Source organism: Salvelinus fontinalis, chromosome 7, assembly GCF_029448725.1.
Source record: "Salvelinus fontinalis isolate EN_2023a chromosome 7, ASM2944872v1, whole genome shotgun sequence".
In the NCBI taxonomy this organism is placed as follows: Eukaryota; Metazoa; Chordata; class Actinopteri; order Salmoniformes; family Salmonidae; genus Salvelinus; species Salvelinus fontinalis.
The window spans coordinates 53,704,813-53,727,279 of record NC_074671.1 but is presented as its reverse complement, the minus strand read 5'-3'; the positions used below and the strand labels follow the sequence as shown (position 1 = coordinate 53,727,279).

General features: G+C 41.2%; 1 protein-coding gene across 2 annotated transcripts in view; it reads left to right on the top strand.

The window, feature by feature from the left end:
- Window positions 1-22,467, top strand: part of LOC129859688 (ATP-binding cassette sub-family C member 4-like) — a 42,829-nt gene that overhangs the window by 6,000 nt on the left and 14,362 nt on the right. For both annotated transcript variants that reach the window (XM_055929756.1, XM_055929757.1), the window contains exons 2-16: window positions 7,855-7,965; window positions 8,288-8,408; window positions 9,317-9,541; window positions 9,629-9,718; window positions 10,221-10,384; window positions 10,904-11,029; window positions 18,706-18,955; window positions 19,069-19,176; window positions 19,296-19,385; window positions 20,500-20,691; window positions 20,812-20,906; window positions 21,010-21,096; window positions 21,626-21,722; window positions 21,939-22,139; window positions 22,270-22,407. In XM_055929756.1, the coding sequence (XP_055785731.1) occupies window positions 7,855-7,965; window positions 8,288-8,408; window positions 9,317-9,541; window positions 9,629-9,718; window positions 10,221-10,384; window positions 10,904-11,029; window positions 18,706-18,955; window positions 19,069-19,176; window positions 19,296-19,385; window positions 20,500-20,691; window positions 20,812-20,906; window positions 21,010-21,096; window positions 21,626-21,722; window positions 21,939-22,139; window positions 22,270-22,407 (2,095 nt within the window). The remainder of the gene's footprint in view (window positions 1-7,854; window positions 7,966-8,287; window positions 8,409-9,316; window positions 9,542-9,628; window positions 9,719-10,220; window positions 10,385-10,903; window positions 11,030-18,705; window positions 18,956-19,068; window positions 19,177-19,295; window positions 19,386-20,499; window positions 20,692-20,811; window positions 20,907-21,009; window positions 21,097-21,625; window positions 21,723-21,938; window positions 22,140-22,269; window positions 22,408-22,467) is intronic.

Sequence of the window (22,467 nt, the reverse complement as noted above, 5' to 3'; positions counted from 1 at the left end):
ATGGTTATGTAGGTGGCGTCTTACTTTAGTTTTGGAGACTTTCTGCCCCCAAGACCCAACTAACGTCTGCAATTCTCCAGCTGGGATCCGTGGAGATTTTTTTGGCCTCTCAAACCATCCTCCTCACTGTGCGTGGGGTCATTATAGACACACGTCCTCTTCCAGGCCGATTGTTAACATCTCCAGTTGATTTAAACTTCTTAATTATTGCCCTGATAGTGGAAATTGGCATTTTCAACCGTTGAGCTATTTTCTTATAGCCATTTCCTGATTTGTGCAGCTCAACAACCTTTTGTTGCACATCATTACTGTATTCTTGGGTCTTTCCCATAGTGATGGATGACTATGGGAACTTGGCCTAATCACTCAGGTGAACTTAAAAACGTAAAATATGAATGGGAATTTTCTTCAGTTAGATTTTACTGTAGGAGGGGTTAATAGGAATTTAAAGTAATTTGACATTTATTTGAATCGGGTCATTAACCTTTTATTTAACTAGGCAGGTCAGTTGAGAACAAATTCTTATTTTACAATGATGGCCTACCCTCCCCTAACCCGGGTCATGAACATATGACCTTTGAAATGAACAAGGGAGAAGTTAAACTTAGGCTAAGTCTGGCATAAGCTTATTCCCATGCTTTACAATAACTGTTGCAGTGGTCCCCGTATAGGCTATTCCCTCCATCGCCACACTTCCGCCCAGTTGAAGATCTTGTGATCTCCATGCAGCTCCATGCGCCTTCGGAAGAGCACCCCTCAGCCTCAGAAGATGACCTTCTGGAGGCATGCAGTCAGTCATTATACCCTAATGTGGGTCTATTTGCCTACTATCCAAATAAAGTGCAGAGCATGCATGATGCGTGCAACTTGTCATTCCAACATTTACTTCATTCACTTCAGTCAGTCAGTATGTCATCCATTTAGTAATTTGCCATTAATTCGGTGATATGTCAGTTGCAATAGGAACGAAATCAAAGAGAATAGAACAGTCTTATCCATTTGTTTATTGAAATCCATGTGTATTCAAAATTATTCAAATTATCCAAAGTTCTTTAGCCTATCACTTTAATAAGTAAATGTTTAATTTAGGCCTATCCAAATAAAAAATAGGTCTTCAACTTGTAGGCATTGCAATTAAGGCTATAATTTTGTGTACTGGTTTCTTACGGAATAATTTTAGAACTCGATTTGTGTTTTATAACAGTTTTTATTATGGGGCTCCCTTTAAAAAGAGAACTTAGATCACAGGTCTCTATAAATATAGCCTCTAAATAAAATGTAAACAAAATAGTTGAAGAGACACGTGCAGTGGCTGATAGGGAAAACAGATCTGGCAATAAGAATTAGCTACAGATAGTCTTGACCATTTGGGACCCCTTTGACTATTTCGTTCAGGACAGGTTATAGCCAAGACTTAATCAATATGTTGTTTTGTCTCATTTATTGATATGGATATAGCCTCTACGGGATGGGGTTGTGCAACGCAAATGGCTATAATAAGCCTACATACAGAGTGTAATTCACTAATATAACAGTCAAAATGGCTAATATATAAGACCTACAGTTCGTGCTCCCAAATACTGGAATAAGTGCAGCCATAAAAATCAATGAATGCAATTATTTGGCCATTTTAAATAACACACAACAGCATGGCATATTTAGATAACGGAATAGGCCTACCCTAAATCATATTTACTTTCTATTTTGAAGTTCAGGTGGATATTCTAGACAAGGCTCTTCTGTGTCTTTGTCATTCTCACTCAAGTCATTTGCTCAAGGCCCAAGCCTATACTATGTCATCTACTGGTATAACGTCGTTATGGAATGCACTTCTAAAACGAGCTCTAGACTTTAAAAAAAAAATGAAACCAGAAGCAGCAAAGCAACTCTTAACTTCTGGGCTAGATTTGGTTGATTGACTAGCTAACTTCGACTAGCTACGTTTGGTTCATGTCCTTTGCAGATGCCACATTACTGACAAAAGTTTGTACGCATAAAAAAGATCTGTAACCAAGTAAAATGGAGATGTAAAAATGGAATGTGTAAATGTTAATTCATAGTTGTAACATAGGGATTGTACGTTTACAGATCTATTTTGACGTTTGCGTTTCCCGCATGGCTTTTCTTACGATCCTAACAATTTACATATGGATTTTCTTACGACCCTAACGATACGTACGTTAAACCTTTTGGCAGGTATCTGGCTCCATAGGTGTGTTCCACAATGCATGCTAGAGGAGTGGAACTCACCTTCCACCGAGTTGCATTATTTTCCAGAGAACGCATAGAGCCCCGAGTTGAATGCTCTGCACCAGAGGTTACTCAGGCAAAAAGCAAGTTTATCTTTAAAAAACAGAATTTATAAATGAATGTATCACAGCGCCTATCCACTTTCTAAAAATCAAATGAATCTGTACTGTATATATGTTTATATTAATAGTATGTTTGTTGTCACTCGGTGTCTTTCCTATATAACTTATTTTGTTTAGATATTTAATATCTTATGGTGTTCTTGTCTATTACTGTTCTGTACTTTGTCATGTATTTGTACATTTTATGTGGATCCCAGGAAGAGTAGCTGTGGCATGTGCAGTAGCTAATGGGGGTCCTAATAAATTAAACTTCTATACCATGGCTATAATTTAACACATTTGCCGCTAGAAATATGTTCAGTTGCAGGTAGAAATGTGTTCAACATCCACTTAAGTAGATAGCTATAGTAGTTGCCTTGGTAACCAAACAAACAGACCTGCTAGTTTAGCTAACCCAAACCATCATATATCCAAAGTATGTGGACACCCCTTCAAATGAGTGGATTTGGCTATTTCAGCCACACCCATTGCTGACAGGTATATAAAACCAAGCACACAGCCATGCTGACTCCATAGACAAACATTGGAGAGCTCAGTGACTTTCAACGTGGCACCGTCATAGGATGCCACCTTTCCAACAAGTCAGTTTGTCAATGTGGTAGGCCACACAAGCTCTCAGAACGGAACCACCGAGTGCTGAAGTGCGTAACGTCCAAACTGCCTCTGGAAGCAAGGTCAGCACAAGTCAATGATTACCATGCGAAAGGCCAAATCGTGTCTTTGACTATCATTAAATGTGAAGACTATATTATCAAATCAATTCTCTGTAATTTAATTACGTGATTAAACTAATCATGTCACTTCAATTAACTAGGAATTTGGGGCACCACGGACAAATGTTTATAGTGTGTTCATTTTCCTACTATAACTCTTCAGATATTTTCACATCTTATCAAAAGTCGCTTATTAATGAATTTGACCTCATCAGTCTCATTACTGAATGTCGCAAACCCTTGTATATCTGCACGAATCCTAGCATAGAATCATGAATCAGCGATATACAAATTGGCTTAATTATTTATTTACTAACTTAATTAATCACAGAATTACATAAACACACACACACACACAATAAGTAATATATTGGTTACTACATGATGTAAAGAAAGTCCCTAGCGGACAACCGATATGACGGCTTGGTAGACAAAGGGGTGGGGCAGTTCAAGAGCGGGAAACAGAGTGGATTCACTAAATACATAGAAATTGCTAATACTTTGAACATGAACACCCGTTCATTCGAAAATAAATAGCAATTTACACATTTATGAGTGTCTGCCTTTGTTGTCTCTCTCTGCGATTTTCTGGTCCATCTGCTGGATAGTCAGTCGACATGGCGCCTCTGGTTTGTCCACCAGAGATCAAAGTCATAGGTTGTTAGAATGAATACTTCAGAGTAGCATTCAGAAATGTTCTTAGAACGAATGCGTTTACCAGACTAAAGTATTTAACCAGCTACAGTCTGAATAATTGTTCTTTAGTTTATAGATTTCTTAGCCATTTCAACGTGGGAATGATCTCCATGTTCCCTGTCTTGTCCTTTGGTAGAGTTGTAGTTCTTAACCGTTTCATCATGTAGCGTCAGCTCCATGTTTTCTAGTCTTCTTAACCGTTCGAGACGTCCGGCTTACCGTGGGTCTCTTTGGCACAGTTGCCAATCATTTCAACATGTAGCTACCGCTTCATGTTTTCTGATCTAATGTACATTTTGTCAAGTGGCTTTATACTCTGTGGAAGAAGGGGGCGTTCCATGACGCCGATGTAAATGTCTGTACTCACGGGGGCGTGTCCACTGACTAGTTAAACTTTATATGAAAACCCATACTCTCATTTAGAAGGCTAACATCACATTTCATCTTTTCACAAATAGTTTCATATGTAATCAAATACGTTTCACAACATTTAGATGTAAACCCCATAATGGAGAAGTGTACACAGCCAAAGACACAGTAATGTGTGTTTCCTGTCCTTCATGAGATCACCACATGAAACACACTCCACATGACTGTCCCTTAAGTGTCCACGGACCACTCCACTCCCTTTTGGCAAGGAGAATGTCTTTGTTCTCCATAGGCTCTCTCCCTCCATACTGAGAGTTTCTACCAGGAATTTGTGACTGTTGTAAAACCTTATGGTAGATATGTTAAGAAAAAGCAGACATTGAATATCCCTTTGAGCATGGTAAAGTTATTAATTACACTTTGGATCGTGTATCAATACACCCAGTCACTACAAAGATACAGGCGTCCTTCCTAACCCAGTTGCCGGAGAGGAAGGAAATCCCTCAGGGATTTTACAGAGGCAATGGTGATTTTAAAACCATTAGAGTTTAATGGCTGTGGTATGAGAACTGAGGATGGGTCAACAACATTGTAGTTACTCCACACTACTAACCTAAATGACAGAGGGAAAAGGAAGTCTGTACAGAATAAAATATTCCAAATCATGTATCTTGTTTGCAACAAGGCACTAAAGTAACACTTTCCAAAATGTGGCAAAGAAATTCACTTTAAGTCCTGAATACAATTACGTTTTAGGCAAATGCAACAACACATCACTGAGTACCACTATTTATATTTTCAAGCATGGTGATGACTGCATCATGTTATGGGTATACTTTTCATCGGCAAGGAACAGAGCTAAGCACAGGAAAAGTCCTAAAAGGAGGAAAACCTGGTTCATCTCCTTGCCAACTGACATTGAAACAAATTCACCTTTCAGCAGGTCAATAACTTAAAACACAAGGCAAAATATACACTGGAGTTGCTTACCAAGACGACATTGAATGTTCCTGAGTGGCTTAGTTACAGTTTTGACTTAAATCGGTCTTTGCATGGTTTCTTATCCACCGAGGGCCAGTGTGGTAGGGTTTTGTTCTATCCAAACAAAATCACACCTGATTCAACTAATCAAGTCTTGATTGAAGTCTTTGATTAGTTGAATCAGGGTTTTGTTCTGACCACTGGTTGGCAAGAACAAAAGCCTAAGTGTACATTATCTGTGGATACAATTGCTACTTTCATTTTATTTAACTAGGCAAGTCAGTTAAGAGCAGTGGGTTAACAGTGGGAACAGTGGGTTAACTGCCTTGTTCAGGGGCAGAACGACAGATGTTTTACCTTGTCAGTTCGGGGATTCGATCCACCAACCTTTCGGTTACTGGCCCCACGCTCTAACCACTAAGCTACCTGCCATCCGAAAATGTAATGACATGGTAATGATCAGTTTATTTGAATAACTTTAGGGTAAATTAATATAATCACATTTTACATAAGAAATGTCAGCTTGTAAGTTTTGAACATTTGAAGATTAATTATATGAGGTGGGCTTTTTTGGAACACACATGCGCTGAAAGCGTACATTCACTACCTATTAAGCCCAGTCTGGACTTTTCACATATTTTATCAAATATTTGTTTTTCTTTGTCTCTTGTTAAAAAATGTTAAGTAAAGTCCAAAAACTTGATCAGAGATTAATCTCCACTTTTATTTGTTATTTGATCTCTCTAAAAATATGTGTGCAGTATGTGTTAGAAATGTCTAAACTTAGATTTTGGTGGGCTTATTAGGTACACATACCATATCAACAATAGGTTAATAAAACAAATACTCAAATATAGTTTTTGGGTGGAATTTTCCTTTAAGTGTCAGTGGTCTCTTAAAAATACCACTATCTGGATATTCTCTGCTGTTACATGCTCATTTCAACTATCAAAACCCAAAATATGGTTGTACTTGTATTACTCTTGTTTATCTTTTTGTTGTCTTTTGAGCCTTGTAAACAATCAATGTAAAGCATCTATTACATTTGAGAGCGGTTCCATTTCTCCAGCTTCGTCCTTCAGTGGAAGTGGTGGGGCTGACCACAGACCCCAGACAATGCTGCCTGACTATTCATTCAGTGTTTTCCGGGGTTAGGAAACACCACAAAATCAGTAGAGCAAAGCAAGCAAACTGATCACAGGTCAGTCAAAAAGTTAACCTTCTATCCCATGTGTCATAAAGCACTACTAGAGTTCACAGAGAATGTTGCACAGTGTTGATGCACAGTATGATGAACTGGTTGTTTTGAGCAAGATGAAGATTTGTGATTTGACACATCCAGATCTGAATGTGCCATTCCACACTGCTCATTGCTTCAGTGTAGAAGGAGGCAACCAGTTGCAATGTTCTTTCAAGCTGAAAAACAAGGTAACAGTAGCTAGGTTCCCATCCAATTAGTGACAGATTCCCATGGGAATATTCAAAAATCTGCCATTTGCCATTCAATTCCTATATAATGAATGGGAATTCAGTACATGGGTGCATGTTTCGGTTTTTTCCCTACCACTACACAGCAGATTTAAAATATTCAAGGCTTTATGATGAGTTGGTTATTTGAATCAGCTGTGTAATGGCAGGGCAAAAAACTAAATGTGCACCCAGGGGGGACCCCAGGACCGAGTTTGGGAAACCCTGCTTTAACAAACAGCTCACAGATGCAGCGTGGGTCGGCTGTCTACATTATGAGATTATTATGGATAACAGCGATATTATTTGTCAAACGGCAGCCAAGCATCATTCATGTCACCAGAATAAGACCCTCAATATTTATTGGAAAGGAGCATCAAACTCATCACCTTGCAAATTCAGCACCCTGTGAAGTTCATCATAATTGATTTAATCTGTAGTTTAATAAACTGCATGATTTCCCGAGTCGTAGTGGGAGGACCACACAACATATCATCTCGTGACTCCAAATTTACTACGATATGAAGGTTATTATATCAATATTTGCCCATAAATACATTTTACCAACAAATGGATCCCACCATGTCGAACTAAACGTGTTCTATTGACATTTATACAATTGTATAAATTGCATTTAGATGTAAAAACATTGTTCTTGCATGCATATTGATCACGCTACAGTTGCCACCTGTAATAGGATATTCTTTGTTCCATACTATTTCCTATATCAGTGACACTGCTGAGGGAGAGTGGCTGAGGTCACGTAAAGTTGTCTGACACAACTAAAACAAATGAGCTATTGGTTAACACATTCATAAATAAGTAGCTTTATCTTTTTAAGGTAGATCTAATTTGTTACTCTTCAACCAAGTTGTCGTAGGGCAGTGCAAACAAACCAGGCCCTCCTACTACATGTATATCCTAATAAAATAAAAAACATAAAGCAGAACATTGAGTACAGTGCATTTTGACGTTGGGGTTCTTGGATTAAATGTTGCTCATACACATCCACTTCCTGTTTTGTGTTTTCTCTTTCCTCAATGTGCAGTGGTTAATTATTGCATTAGTTAATTGCTTATTGCACTGGCTAATTAATACATTGGTTAATTAATGCATTGGTTAATTATTGCATTAGTTAATTGGTTATTGCATTGGTTAATTTATGCATTGGTTAATTGGCTATTGCATTGGTTAATTGATACATTGGTTAATTAACCTGCTCTGTCTCTCTCTCCCTCCTTTTTCCTCTCTATCAGTTGGGTAACCCCTTTATTCAGTATTGGAAATAAGCGGAGGCTAGAGGAAGATGACATGTACCAAGTACTTCCCGATGATGCTTCTCAGGGCCTGGGAGAGGAACTACAGAGGTATGACATACTGTGGCCTAGCTCTATTTTGCTCCCTAGGACCTATCACCTAGGACATTGCCCTATCCCCTAGGACCTAGCTCTATTCCCTAGCGTAGGCCTATCCCTCTTCATTGTTTACATCCCTTATTGCATTTTTGTTTTGATTTCTGAGCATTGAGAGATTACCTTCCCTGTCTCCATTTGAAGTTTCATGTTAAACACTGAATTTAGCACCATGTGTATTTATGCTCCAAATAGCCTGAAATAGAGATGACAAAAATATGAATGGCCTGTGTTCTGTTTTCTAATCATAATCTAACAATGTGCTAATCTTTTACAGACATTGGGATAAGGAGGTTCGAATGGCTGCCAAGGAACTGCGGATGCCCAAACTCACCAAAGCCATCGTGAAGTGCTATGGGAAACCCTACGCAGTGCTGGGGATCTTTAGTTTCACTGTAGTATGTAGAAATATATGTTTTCCTGTTCTTGAAATAACATTTGACCTACAGTACATGGTGAGTGGGTTATACAGTTGAAGTGGGAAGTTTACATACACCTTAGCCAAATACATTTAAACTCAGTTTCACAGTTCCTGACATTTAATCCAAGTAAAAATTCCCTGTCTTAGGTCAGTTAGATCACCACTTTATTTTAAGAATGTGAAATGTCAGAATGATTTATTTCAGCTTTTATTTCTTTCATCACCTTCCCAGTGGGTCAGAAGTTTACATGCACTCAATTCGTATTTGGTAGAATTGCCTTTAAATTGTTTAACTTGGGTGAAACGTTTCGGGTAGCCTTCCACAACCTTCCCACAATAAATTGGGTTAATTTTGGCCCATTGATCCTGACAGAGCTGGTGTAACTGAGTCAGGTTTGTGGGCCTCCTTGCTCACACGCTTTTTCAGTTCTGCCCACAAATCTTCTATAGGATTGAGGTCAGGGCTTTGTGATGGCAAATCCAATACCTTGACTTTGTTGTCCTTAAGCTATTTTGCCACAACTTTGAAAGTATGCTTGGGGTCATTGTCCATTTGGAAGACCCATTTGCGACCAAGCTTTAACTTCCAGACTGATGTCTTGAGATGTTGCTTCAATATATCCACATAATTTTCCTTCCTCATGATGCCATCTATTTTGTGAAGTGCACCAGTCCCTCCTGCAGCAAAGCACCCCCACAACATGATGCTGCCACCCCCATGCTTCATGGTTGGGATGGTGTTCTTCGGCTTGCAAGCTTCCCCTTTTTTCCTCTAAACATAACGATGGTCATCAGTATATCCATATATGTCAGCTTTTACAGTGTAAATAAGTGGATTTGAGTTCAGGCTGAAATCGCTCTACCTCTCTCTTGTTTCCCCAATAGGAGGTGATTAAGGTGATCCAGCCAGTGTTCTTGGGAAAGCTGATCCAGTACTTTGAGAAGTACGATCCTGATAATATGGATGCACTGTATGAGGCCTTAGCCTACGCTGCTGGTATCTCTCTGTCCACTGTTGCACTGACCGTCCTCCAAATTCATTATTACTACCACGTCCTGAGGACCGGCATGAAGATACGAGTGGCCATGTGTCACATGATCTACAAGAAGGTCATTATACACTACATACTTGCATACAGCATCATACAAATTAAAATCTTCAAGAACAATTTACTAGTACATGTAATTCCCCCATAGGCCCTGTGTCTCAGCAGCGCAGCGATGGGAAAAACAACCACAGGCCAAATAGTGAACCTGCTATCCAACGATGTCAACAAGTTTGATGAGGTAAAAGCAAGACGTGCATGACGACATGCGGTTACTTTGGATGAAATGGTTGAGCACATCATAACCCTTCATTCCATAGGTTTCTGAAGAGTATGGCTCTAGCTTATATAACAATTGACCATTCGTCAAATGTACAGGAATGGAATGCACCAATATCTGGAATGCCTTTGAGCCGTCTGTCATCCTGTCCTTGCAACTAAAGTACATAAGTTAAATCCACAGAGAGAACAAAGTAATGGATGACTGGAAAATGCAGATGGTTGCTTAGCACAAATGTTTACAATAGTTCGATGCTAAACTCAAACCAGGCTGAAAAAATATAAATGTATATAACATGGGGAGCCCATGTAACTTCTTCAGTGGTATGATGACAAGCATGGCCTGTTGGCTGCTGTATTAGGTCCTGAATCCAGCTCTCATTATCATGTTTGTTATGCTAAATGCATCTACTTAGAAACATTATGTAACAGCTAAATGAACCAAGGATTACTGGTCTTTGTAGGTGACCACCAATCTGCACTACCTCTGGATAGCACCTCTGCAGGCTGTGGTGGTTATCATACTCCTGTGGTATGAGATTGGCCCGTCGTGCCTGGCAGGCGTGGCTGTCCTTTTGTTCCTCATGCCACTACAGACCATGTTTGGAAAGCTCTTCGGCTCTCTCAGGTGAATTACATACGTTACATGACATGACTTGAACTTAGAGTGGGGTCTTCTTGAGAAAAGTTGACCTTGTCCTTATCTATATGGGGCAACGTTTCTCCAGTGAGTGGCTCCTATGCTAAAGTGATTATGTCAGAGCTACCTGTTAAATGATAACCCATAGGTCAACCTATATGTTAACGATGTTCTTGTTTTAAACCCCTTTTTAGTTTTGACTAATAATTTACCTTTTGGAACTCTCTAAGTACGTGTGAAGATAAGTTAGCTTCACATGTTGGCTGTCAATTGAATCGTGAACTCATGCTTGGGCAGTTGTTCACACGATCAACGACACAAGTGCTGGAAGTAATAGTTTTGATTAGGCGTGATAAAACCCTTAAGCAATGCAGCCTTCTCTGATTCTACGAAAGAGTTATCTTAGTTACATGCAATTTAAACATTGCCGTCAGTTCGTTAAACTCAGGAAACGTCCGAAGTTTTTGTTCACAAGGAGGAGATATGACTGAAGTCCTTTTCTTGCAGGAGTCAAACTGCTGTCCTCACTGACAGTAGAATACGCACCATGAATGAAGTGGTGTCTGGAATCAGGATCATCAAAATGTATGCCTGGGAAAAGCCCTTCTCAGCACTCGTCAATGAAGTCCGAAGGTAAAAACTACAATAGTAGCTAAAATGGTTCAGTTGAAGTCGGAAGTTTACATACACTTATGTTAGAGTCATTAAAACTCGTTTTTCAACCACGTCAAAACTATAGTTTGTTAACAAGAAATTTGTGGAAAGTCGGTTAGGACATCTACTTTGTGCATGACAAGTCATTTTTCCAACAATTGTTTACAGACAGATTATTTCACAATTCCAGTGCGTCAGAAGTTAACATACACTAAATTGACTGTTCCTTTAAACAGCTCGGAAAATTCCAGAAAATATCATGGCTTTAGAAGCTTCTGATAGGCTAATTGACATCATTTGAGTCTATTGGAGGTGTACCTGTGGATGTATTTCAAGGCCTACCTTCAAACTCAGTGCCGCTTTGCTTGACATCATGGGAAAATCAAAAGAAATCAACCAAGACCTCAGAAAAAAAATTGTAGCCCTCAACAAGTCTGGTTCATCGTTGGGAGCAATTTCCAAACACCTGAAGGTACCACTTTCATCTGTACAAACAATAGTATGCAAGTATAAACACCTTGGGACGATACAGCCGTCATACTGCTCAGGAAGGAAATGCTTCCTGCCTCCTAGAGATGAACGTACTGTGGTGCGAAAAGTGCAAACCAATCCCAGAACAACAGCAAAGGACCTTGTGAAGATGCTGGAGGAAACCGGTACAAAAGTTTTTTTTATTTATTTTATTTATTTATTTTAACCTTTATTTAACCAGGTAGGCAAATTGAGAACACGTTCTCATTTACAATTGCGACCTGGCCAAGATAAAGCAAAGCAGTTCGACACATACAACAACACATAGTTACACATGGAGTAAAAACAAACATATAGTCAATAATACAGTGAAAAAGATAAAAAAAATAAGTCTATATACAATGTGAGCAAGTGAGGTGAGATAAGGGAGGTGAAGGCAAACAGATATATGTATAAATAAATAAAAATATAAAAAGGCCATGGAGGCGAAGTGAGTACAACACAGCAAGTAAAATAAAAACTAAAAAAAACACTGGAATGGTTGGTTTGCATTGGAAGAAAGTGCAAAGTAGAGACAGAAATAATGGGGTGCAAAGGAGCAAAATAAATTAATAAATAAATACAGTAGGTAAAGAGGTAGTTGTTTGGGCTAAATTGTAGATGGGTTATGTACAGGTGCAGTAATCTATGAGCTGCTCTGACAGCTGGTGCTTAAAGCTAGTGAGGGAGATAGGTGTTTCCAGTTTCAGAGATTTTTGTAGTTCGTTCCAGTCATTGGCAGCAGAGAACTGGAAGGAGAGGCGTCCAAAGGAAGAATTGGTTTTGGGGGTGACTAGAGAGATATACCTGCTGGAGCGCGTGCTACGGGTAGGTGCTGCTATGGTGACCAGCGAGCTGAGATAAGGGGGGACTTTACCTAGCAGGGTCTTGTAGATGACCTGGAACCAATGGGTTTGGCGACGAGTATGAAGCGAGGGCCAGCCAACGAGAGTGTACAGGTCGCAGTGGTGGGTAGTATATGGGGCTTTGGTGACAAAACGGATGGCACTGTGATAGACTGCATCCAATTTATTGAGTAGGGTTTTGGAGGCTATTTTGTAAATGACATCACCGAAGTCGAGGATTGGTAGGATGGTCAGTTTTACAAGGGTATGTTTGGCAGCATGAGTAAAGGATGCTTTGTTGCGGAATAGGAAGCCAATTCTAGATTTGACTTTGGATTGGAGATGTTTGATGTGGGTCTGGAAGGAGAGTTTACAGTCTAACCAGACACCTAGGTATTTGTAGTTGTCCACATATTCTAAGTCAGAGCCGTCCAAAGTAGTGATGTTGGACAGGCGGGCCGGAGCAGGCAGCGATCGGTTGAAGAGCATGCATTTGGTTTTACTTGTATTTAAGAGCAGTTGGAGGCCACGGAAGGAGAGTTGTATGGCATTGAAGCTCGCCTGGAGGGTTGTTAACACAGTGTCAAAAGAAGGGCCAGAAGTATACAGAATAGTGTCGTCTGCGTAGAGGTGGATCAGAGAATCACCAGCAGCAAGAGCGACATCATTGATGTAAACAGAGAAGAGAGTCGGTCCAAGAATTGAACCCTGTGGCACCCCCAAAGTATCTATATCCACAGTAAAATGAGTTCTATATCAACATAACCTGAAAGGCCGCTCAGCAAGGAAGAAGCCATTGCTCCAAAACCGCCATAAAAAAGCCAGACTAAGGTTTGCAACTGCACATAGGGACAAAGATTGTACTTTTTGGAGAAATGTCCTCTGGTCTGATGAAACAAAAATAGAACTGTTTGGCCATGATGACAATCGTTATGTCTAAAGGAAAAAGGCGGAAGCTTGCAAGCCGAAGAACACCATCCCAACTGAAGCACGGGTGGCAGCATCAATTTGTGGGGGTGCTTTGCTGCAGGAGGGACTGGTGCACTTGTTCGCAAATGGGACTTCCAAATGGACAATGACTCCAAGTATACTTCCAAAGTTGTGCCTAAATGGTTTAAGGACAACAAAGTCAAGGTATTGGAGTGGCCATCACAAAGCCCTGACCTCAGTCCCATAGAATATTTGTGGGCAGAACTGAAAAAGCGTGTGCAAGCAAGGACTGACTCAGTTACACCAGCTCTGTCAGGAGGAATGGGCCAAAATTCACCCAACTTATTGTGGGAAGCTTGTGGAAGGCTACCCAAAACGTTTGACCCAAGTTAAACAATTTAAAAGCAATGCTACCAAATCCGAATTGAGTGTATGTAAACTTCTGACCCACTGGGAATGCGATGAAAGAAATAAAAGCTGAAATAATTCTCTCTACTATTATTCTGACATTTCACGTTCTTAAAATAAAGTGGTGATCCAAACTGACCTAAGATAAGGAATTTTTACTAGGATTAAATGTCAGGAATTGTGAAAAACTGAGTTTAAATGTATTTGGCTAAGGTGTATGTAAACTTCAGATTCAACTGTATATGTTTATTTCTATTAGCTGGATACACAAACAGTATGATAAACCAACGACCCTCAGCTAGATGCCATCAATTCCTTTAACATTCTCATTCCTTGTACTGTCTCAGTCTTTTGTCTTGATGGTGGTGCTGTGGAGCGATGGTGCTTGAACCCCGCCATGGCTGCCTGCAGCTATATTAAAAAAAAAAAATAATGATTTCCCTTCTGGGACAATTAGATTTATTGATTTAAATTGAAAATAACTTTTGCATGCTTGCAACTGTTTTCAAAGGGGGATTTTAAAAAGGTTTTTATTTAACCTTTATTTAACTAGGCAAGTCAGTTAAGAACAAATGACGGCCTAGGAACAGTGGGTTAACTGCCTGTTCAAGGGCAGAAGGACAGATTGTACCTTGTCAGCTCAGGGATTCGAACTTGCAACCTTTCAGTTATTAGTCTAACGCTCTAACCACTAGGCTACCCTGCCTCCCCAATATCAAAGATATTGGATATCAAAGACCAGAAAATAAATGAATACCTTTTGTGTAGTGTAACTTCAGCATTTTTGACAGTATTTCACCTAATTTGAACATTCTGCCATAAAGAGTATGTCACGCCCTGACCGTAGAGATCCTTTTTATGTCTCTATTTTGGTTGGTCAGGGTGTGAGTTTGGGTGGGCATTCTATGTCTGGTGTTCTGTGTTGTCCGTGTTTTGTATTTCTATGTGTTTGGCCTGGTATGGTTCCCAATTAGAGCCTGCTGTCTATCGTTGTCTCTGATTGAGAATCATACTTAGGTAGCCTGTTCCCACCTGTGTTTGTGGGTGGTTGTTTTGTGTGTCGTCACCTTTCAGAACTGTTCGTTTGTCGTTTTTGTTGTTTTGTCAAGTATTTCATATTTTATTAAAGTAATATGAACACTTACCACGCTGCACCTTGGTCCTCTTCTCCTTCTCCCGACGAAGTTCGTTACAGAGTACATGTTCAACTTAAAGGAGAAATCCATCAAAAAACACAAATTCCTTAAATTTATAGTGTTAAATAACACTGTGAGAACAATAATTTTTTTGTGAACAAATGTTTAATTTTGGTGTTATAATAAGGTTGGTAGCAACATAGAAAATCGTTGTGGAAATCGGTTCCAGCTCAAGTCAATTACAAAATCCACAATGTAATGCTCTCTCTATTGGCTGGCTGACTTGCTAGCTTTGTAGCAAAGGTAGTTACACACAATCATACCAAAGACAATATCAGCATGTAAAGTAGCTACTGCAGTTAGTTGTAAAATCCCTAAACAAACTGCACTATCAATTTAGGAGTCTATAATCTCACCATGTTCAACCTGCAGATCGATGTGCCTCAGAGTGGTCTAAAATTCGCAACGACAGATATACTTTTGAGGAGATAGGAAACCTTGACCATGCAACGTCACTGGGCCGCGCTGTGCATTCTGGGAGATTCTGGGACAAGGAGCGCTCTCCTCCAAGGACCCAACATTAGTATGATTTTCGTCAACAAAAAGTACAGCTTTACAAATCTTTTCCGAGATGTGAGGTAATTAACTTCTTATCTGTAATATCGTATAGCTTTGGAATCGTGACATGTACTTTCGAGGAAAATAGACAGGTTTCTTGTCATATGGGCCGGCAGCGTAGCCTAGTGGTTATTGCGTTGGACTAGTAACCGAAAGGTTGCAAGATCGAATCCCCGAGCTGACAAGGTACAAATCTTGAGGTTTTGACACTTTTGAGGACACATGCTCCAGTACACAGTGACATATTTTATATGGTGTTATTTCCTATTCAACAAAACTGTATGAATAAGGCTTGAAATGACTTACTGTATATGCTTTCTAAATATAGCATAAGGAATAAAACGACTAAGATTTCACCTTCCTTATAACTGTAAAATACATTTCTGTATGTTTTGTTGGAGAAAATGTTCATGTTTTCTAAAGGTCGCTCTTGATCAAAATGTCTGCACCCATCGCTGTGAACGTCTAACAGAGCTTTAGCTTGGCTTCCTGAACTCTTTAGGAACTCTCCTTTCATCTCATATTAATCTTGTCTGTCTATAACAAAGTGTTTTTTTTGTTTAAAATCTATTATTTTAGATGAATGGCTATAAATCGAATAGGCTATCGTGATGAAACCACTCTCTCCTGCTGCACTACGATGTAACGATTGCAGGCATGTGCTTTCTCCGTGGCTGTGATGTATGCTCAGCCAGGGTTGATGGACAGTCTGAAGAGCAAATGAAATGGTAGGAGGGACATCCCAGCTTCAAGTGGTTTCAGATTTCACATCCTGCGTCACACAGGCTAATAGCCTAATCTTCATGACTAATGTTCCAATTTAGACGTCAAACAGTATCAAGGTTCTGGTCCAATGCTTCTAAAAATGTTATACTACTGTATCCGAGGGAACCAGGGCTATCACTCAATGCAAGCCCTTTCGATCTACGGTATCCACAGATTGATTTATAAGTGAAAATGTTAGTCGGAACCTGTACAAGAACCACGCAGGTCCTTTAATGGGGACCTTACGTCCTAAGAGGTTATAAGTGGGATAAATTATTCCTAGAAGTGGGTGCACAGAGGGAGATGTTAAAATGCAGAATTTTGGCATGTCTTTATTCATATAAAAAATCGGATTAATGCAACTTTCCGTGTGGTCTATACCATCCGGCAAACGGTACTGGAGCATTGGCTCTCAGACCAACAGGCTCCAAGACAGCTTCTACCCCCAAGCTGTCAAGCTGTTTAAATAGCCAGACTTGACTCAAAGGTTTGAATACTTGCATGAATTAGATATTTTAGTATTTTATTTTCAAAACATTTGCAAAAAAATCAAAAAATATGTTTTGACTTTGTCATTATGAGTGAGAAATAAAATCAATGTAATCCATTTTGTATTCAGGCACAACAAAACAAAACAAATGTGGAATAAGTCAAGGGTTATGAATACTTTCTGAAGGCACTGTTAATAGTCTATGCATGTCTGCATGTGCGGTTTATAGTCTTTGGCTGAGTGCCAGGCACCCCTAGCAGGAACTCACAAAGGGAGCAAAGCCACATGCACTTCACCAGCTGCCAACAAACAGCTTTCAGTTACATCACAGGTCTGGTCCCCTGATCCCTCTCACCATAAACAGCCAACACTATCCAGCCATGAGACCTGGTCGTAGTCTCCTTTCTGTTTCTTTTTTTTGTTTAACATGAGGAGAAGTTGCATGTATTTGTCTCTGAATGTTATTGAATTCTATGGTAGCTTTTCGTGGAATATCTGGGGCATTTGTGGAATTCCCATTCCCAAAACACTACCTCCCGTATTCCTGGCTGGAGCAAAGTGCACAAAAGCTGTAATAGTCATTCTGTAGTTCTTCCATGTTTCCTCTGAGTGAAAAATCTTTGTTAAAATCCTTCAGTCTATTGACGCATCCGTGTGTCAATCTAATGAACATCACCAGGGAAAAAATCCCCATCAAAATCTGTCAGTTTAAACTAGAGATGTTTTTTTCATGGGGAAACGGACAAACACGATTTGAGAAAATGAACTGCAATTTATAAAGGAACTGGTTGACTTTGTCTTTTCATCAAGAACTTCAAGGAGAACGGTTCAATTGTTGTGAAGAAGGCTTCAGGGCGCCCAAGAAAGTCCAGCAAGCGCCAAGACCATCTCCTAAAGTTGATTCAAGCTTGCTCAGGAATGGCAGCAGGCAGGTGTGAGTGCATCTGCACGCACAGTGAGGCGAAGACTTTTGGAGGATGGCCTGGTGTCAAGAAGGGCAGCAAAAAAGCCACTTCTCTCCAGGAAAAACATCAGGGACAGACTGATATTCTGCAAAAGGTACCGGGATTGGACTGCTGAGGGCTGGGGTAAAGTAATTTTCTCTGATGAATCCCCTTTCCGATTGTTTGGGGTATCCGGAAAAAAGCTTGTCCGGAGAAGATAAGGTGAGCATTACCATCAGTCTTGTGTCATGCCAACAGTAAAGCATCCTGAGACCATTCATGTGTGGGGTTGCTTCTCAGCCAAGGGAGTGGGCTCACTCACAATTTTGCCTAAGAACAAAGCCATGAATAAAGAATGGTACCAACACATCTTCCCGAGAGCAACTTCTCCCAACCATCCAGGAACAGTTTGGTGACGAACATTGCCTTTTCCAGCATGATAGAGCACCTTGTCATAAGGCAAAAGTGATAACTAAGTGGCCCGGGGAACAAAACATCAATATTTTTGGTCCATGGACAGGAAACTCCCTAGACCTTAATCCCATTGAGAACTTGTGGTCAATCCTCAAGAGGCGGATGGACAAACAAAAACCCACACATTCTGACAAACTCCAAGCATTGATTATGCAAGAATGGGCTGCCATCAGTCAGGATGTGGCCCAAAAGTTAAATGACAGCATGCCAGGGCGGATTGCAGAGGTCTTGAAAAAGAAGGGTCAATCCTGCAAATATTGACTCATTGCATCAACTTCATGTAATTGTCAATAAAAGCCTTTGACACTTATGAAATGCTTGTAATTATACTTCAGTATTCCATAGTAACATCTGACAAATATCTGAAGCAGCAAACTTTGTGGATATTAATATTTGTGTAATTCTCAAAACTTTTGGCCATGACTGTACAGGCATACACCTAAAAGGGTCCTAGAATTCCAAATCAAATAGCTAAATGATCCATGTTATGACCCCCCCCCCCCCCCCCCTCTTCTCTCTTTCATTCTTCTCTCAGGGAAGAGATCTCCAAGATCATGTCAAGCTCCTACCTGCGTGGCCTCAATATGGTCTCCTTCTTTGCGGCCAGTAAGATCATCGTCTTCATCACCTTCGCCGTCTACGTCCTCCTGGGGAACACCATCTCAGCCAGCCGGGTGTTTGTGGCCGTGTCTCTGTATGGTGCCATCAAGCTCACAGTGACCCTCTTCTTCCCACAGGCCATAGAGAAAGTGTTCGAGACCATCATCAGTATCCGCAGGATCAAGGTACTCTATAGATCATCTGGCACAAAATGGCTGCTGTGCCTCACCTAGGTGCAATGAGTTCTTGTGGTTTAGTAAGGTTTGTTTGGCCGCATCATCTCTCTGTTGACCCACAGAATTTCCTTCTGTTGGATGAGATTGAGAGACCCAACATGAGATTCACCTTGGAGGAAAAGAAAGACGCCTCTGTTGAGATCAAGGACTTAATTTGCTACTGGGACAAGGTGAATATTCTGATCAAATGTTGAATGTCCAAATGTTGATATACAAAACAACAAGAAACCTGTCCTGTGTGGTAGCTTCATTTATTGCTATGAAATGTCCCTTCTCTCTCTCTCTCCAGTGTCTGGACGCCCCATCTCTCCAGAACCTGTCACTCACAGTGAAGTCGGAGCAGCTCGTTGCTGTCATTGGACCTGTGGGGTCTGGAAAGGTCAGAGGTTATGCACAGTACATAGTACACTATATATACAAAAGTATGTGAACACCCCTTTTAAATGGAGCTATTTTAGCCACACCCGTGCTGACAGGTGTATAAAATCCAGCACACAGCCATGCAGTCTCCATAGACAAACATTGGCAGTCGAATAGCCTTACTGAAGAGCTGAGTGACTTTCAAACGTAGAACCGTCATAGGATGCCACCTTTCCAACAAGTCAGTTTGTCAAATTCCTGCCTTGCTAGAGCTGTCCCGGTCAACTGTCAGTGTTGTTATTGTGAAGTGAAAACTTCTAGGAGGAACAATTGCTCAGCTGCTAAGTGGTTGGCCACACAAGCTCACAGAACGGGATTGGCTAGTGCTGAAGCTCGTAGCGTGTAAAAATCATCTGTCTTCAGTTGCAACACTCACTACCGAGTTCCAAACTGGCTCTGGAAGCAATGTCAGCACAAGAACTGTTAGTCGGGAGCTTCATGAAATGGGTTTCCATGGCCAGGCAGCTGCACACAAGCCTAAGATCACCATGCGCAATGCTAAGTGTTGGCTGGAGGGGTGTAGTAAAGCTCGCCACCATTAGACTCTGGAGCAGTGGAAACACACTTTACCATCTGACAGACGAATCTGGGTTTGATGGATGCCAGGAGAACGCTACCTGCTCCAAAGCATACTGTCAATGCACAACAATTCCCCCGTGCACAAAGCGAGGTCCATACAGAAATGGTTTGTCAAGATCGATGTGAAAGAACTTGACAAGCCTGTACAGAGGCCTGACCTCAACCCCATCGAACACCTTTGGGAAGAATAGGAATGCCAACTGTGAGCCAGGCCTAATTGCCCAACATCAGCGCCCGACCTCACTAATGCTCTTGAGCCTGAATGAAAGGAAGTCCCCGCAGCAATGTTCCAACATCTAGTGGAAAGCCTTCCCAGAAGAGTGGAGGCTGTTATAGCAGCAAAGGGGGGGACCAACTCCATGAATTTGGAAAGAGATGTTCAACGAGCAGGTGTCCGAATACTTTTGGTCATGTAGTGTGTGTGTGTGTATATATGGTAAAATATGTAGTAAGCCATCAGCCAGCACACATGTTTACCATCCCATCTCTCACAGTCCTCTCTGCTCAGCGCCATTCTGGGGGAGCTGCCTCACGACAAGGGCGTGTTGAGGGTCAAAGGTCAGCTGACTTATGCCTCCCAGCAGCCCTGGGTGTTCCCCGGAACCATCCGCAGCAACATTCTGTTTGGCAAAGAGCTCCATCCTCAGAAGTATGAGAAGGTCCTGAGAGCCTGCGCCCTCAAGAGGGTAAGACACACTGAATGGAGCGCTCATGGTATTTATTCTAGGAGCTTTGCAGTGGTTGTAATGGCTTTGTGTTCAATGACTGTTAACCCCTGTTGTCGCTGTTATCACTTCTGTGTTTAGGACATGGAGCTGCTGCCAGACGGGGACTTGACATTGATAGGGGACAGAGGAGCCACCCTCAGTGGGGGACAGAAAGCTAGAGTGAACCTGGCCCGGTAAGACCACAGCTCCACTTCATACCAGAGTAGAAATGAGTTGAGGTACTTTCTATAGAAGAATATCCTCCAGTCTCTATCTGAAAGCCTTGTTGTGTCTCAGGGCTGTGTACCAGGATGCTGATATCTACCTGCTGGACGACCCTCTAAGTGCTGTGGATGCTGAGGTTGGGAGACACCTGTTTGAACAGTGAGTGAACCACAGTTTCAGCTGAACAGTTTTATTTTACCAGACTGGTCCCATTTAAGATAAGTAATTATTTTTAAAGAGAGACAAAATAGCAGCTCACAAGATTTCAGACCAATTTACAACATAAAACACAACAGTTAAAGAAACATCCATTTACACATTGAGCAGCAAGATGGTTTGGGGAGGTCTGGTGCAACTATGAAATGATGACCTCTTCCTACTGTATATATTTGGTCACATGATTCATTTTGCATATGGTTTCCTAGAAACAAAGAGTGGCTCAATTAACCCTTTGGCTCAACTTACCCCACTATCCTTTAGAACAACTGAACTACATTCTTCCCAGACTCAGATTAGGTCTACTTACTGGCTGCTTCTTTAGGGCAGGAATGGGTTTTTGTATAGCATTTACAAATAAAAGGATGTTCAGGGTCATGTGGATTCTCTGACGTTAGAACAGGCCTTAGGCCTTCACCAGCAGGTTGAAACTGCACTTAAACTGTCTGTCTCCATGTGTCTGTGTGTCCAGGTGTATCTGTGGTATTCTGAAGAACAAGCCCCGCATCCTGGTCACCCACCAGTTGCAGTACCTCCAAGCAGCCGACCAGATCCTCGTCCTCAAGGAGGTGTGTTCCTGGCAGGGTTTAACATTCTACACATGCTTTGTAACCTACATATGACCACAGGTGCATTTCTGCTTACCTTTAACTTTGTTGAGCACATAACACATGTCTGCTGTCAATCTTCATGAACTGAATAGTTCACCCAAAGGCATACACATTTACATATGAATACAGACTCCAGAAGTTGGGCAGGGTGTGACGTGTGTGTGTGTGTCTCAGGGTCACGTGGTAGCGAGGGGGACATACTCCGAGCTGCAGCACTCTGGGGTTGACTTCACCTCCCTGCTGAAGAGGGACAAGGAGGAGGAGCCACAAGCCAACAACAATCACTCAGTGGTCAAACACGCCTTTTCCCAGAACTCAATTTCCTCCCGGACCTCCTCCATGCAGTCTGTTAAAGATGGAGCTGAACAGCTTCCGGTGGGTCCAAACCCCACTCACTTCCTTTCAAGCCCTTAGATACAGTCACAATGAAGATTTTCATTCTGAAGTGTGCCTGGTTGTTCGTCCCTTAGTTAACAGGGTATTATCTGTCCATGTCTCCTCCCAGGAGGAGCCTGTCCAGACAGTAGCAGAGGAGAGCCGATCGGAGGGCAACATCGGCGCCAGCCTATACTTCAAGTACTTAAACGCAGGAGCCAGCATCCTGGTTATGCTGGGCACAGTCCTCCTCAGTCTCATTGCGGAGGTATTAACACATCCAAAATGTCAGGCAGTGAATAGCCATATGTCACCATTCTACCTCATA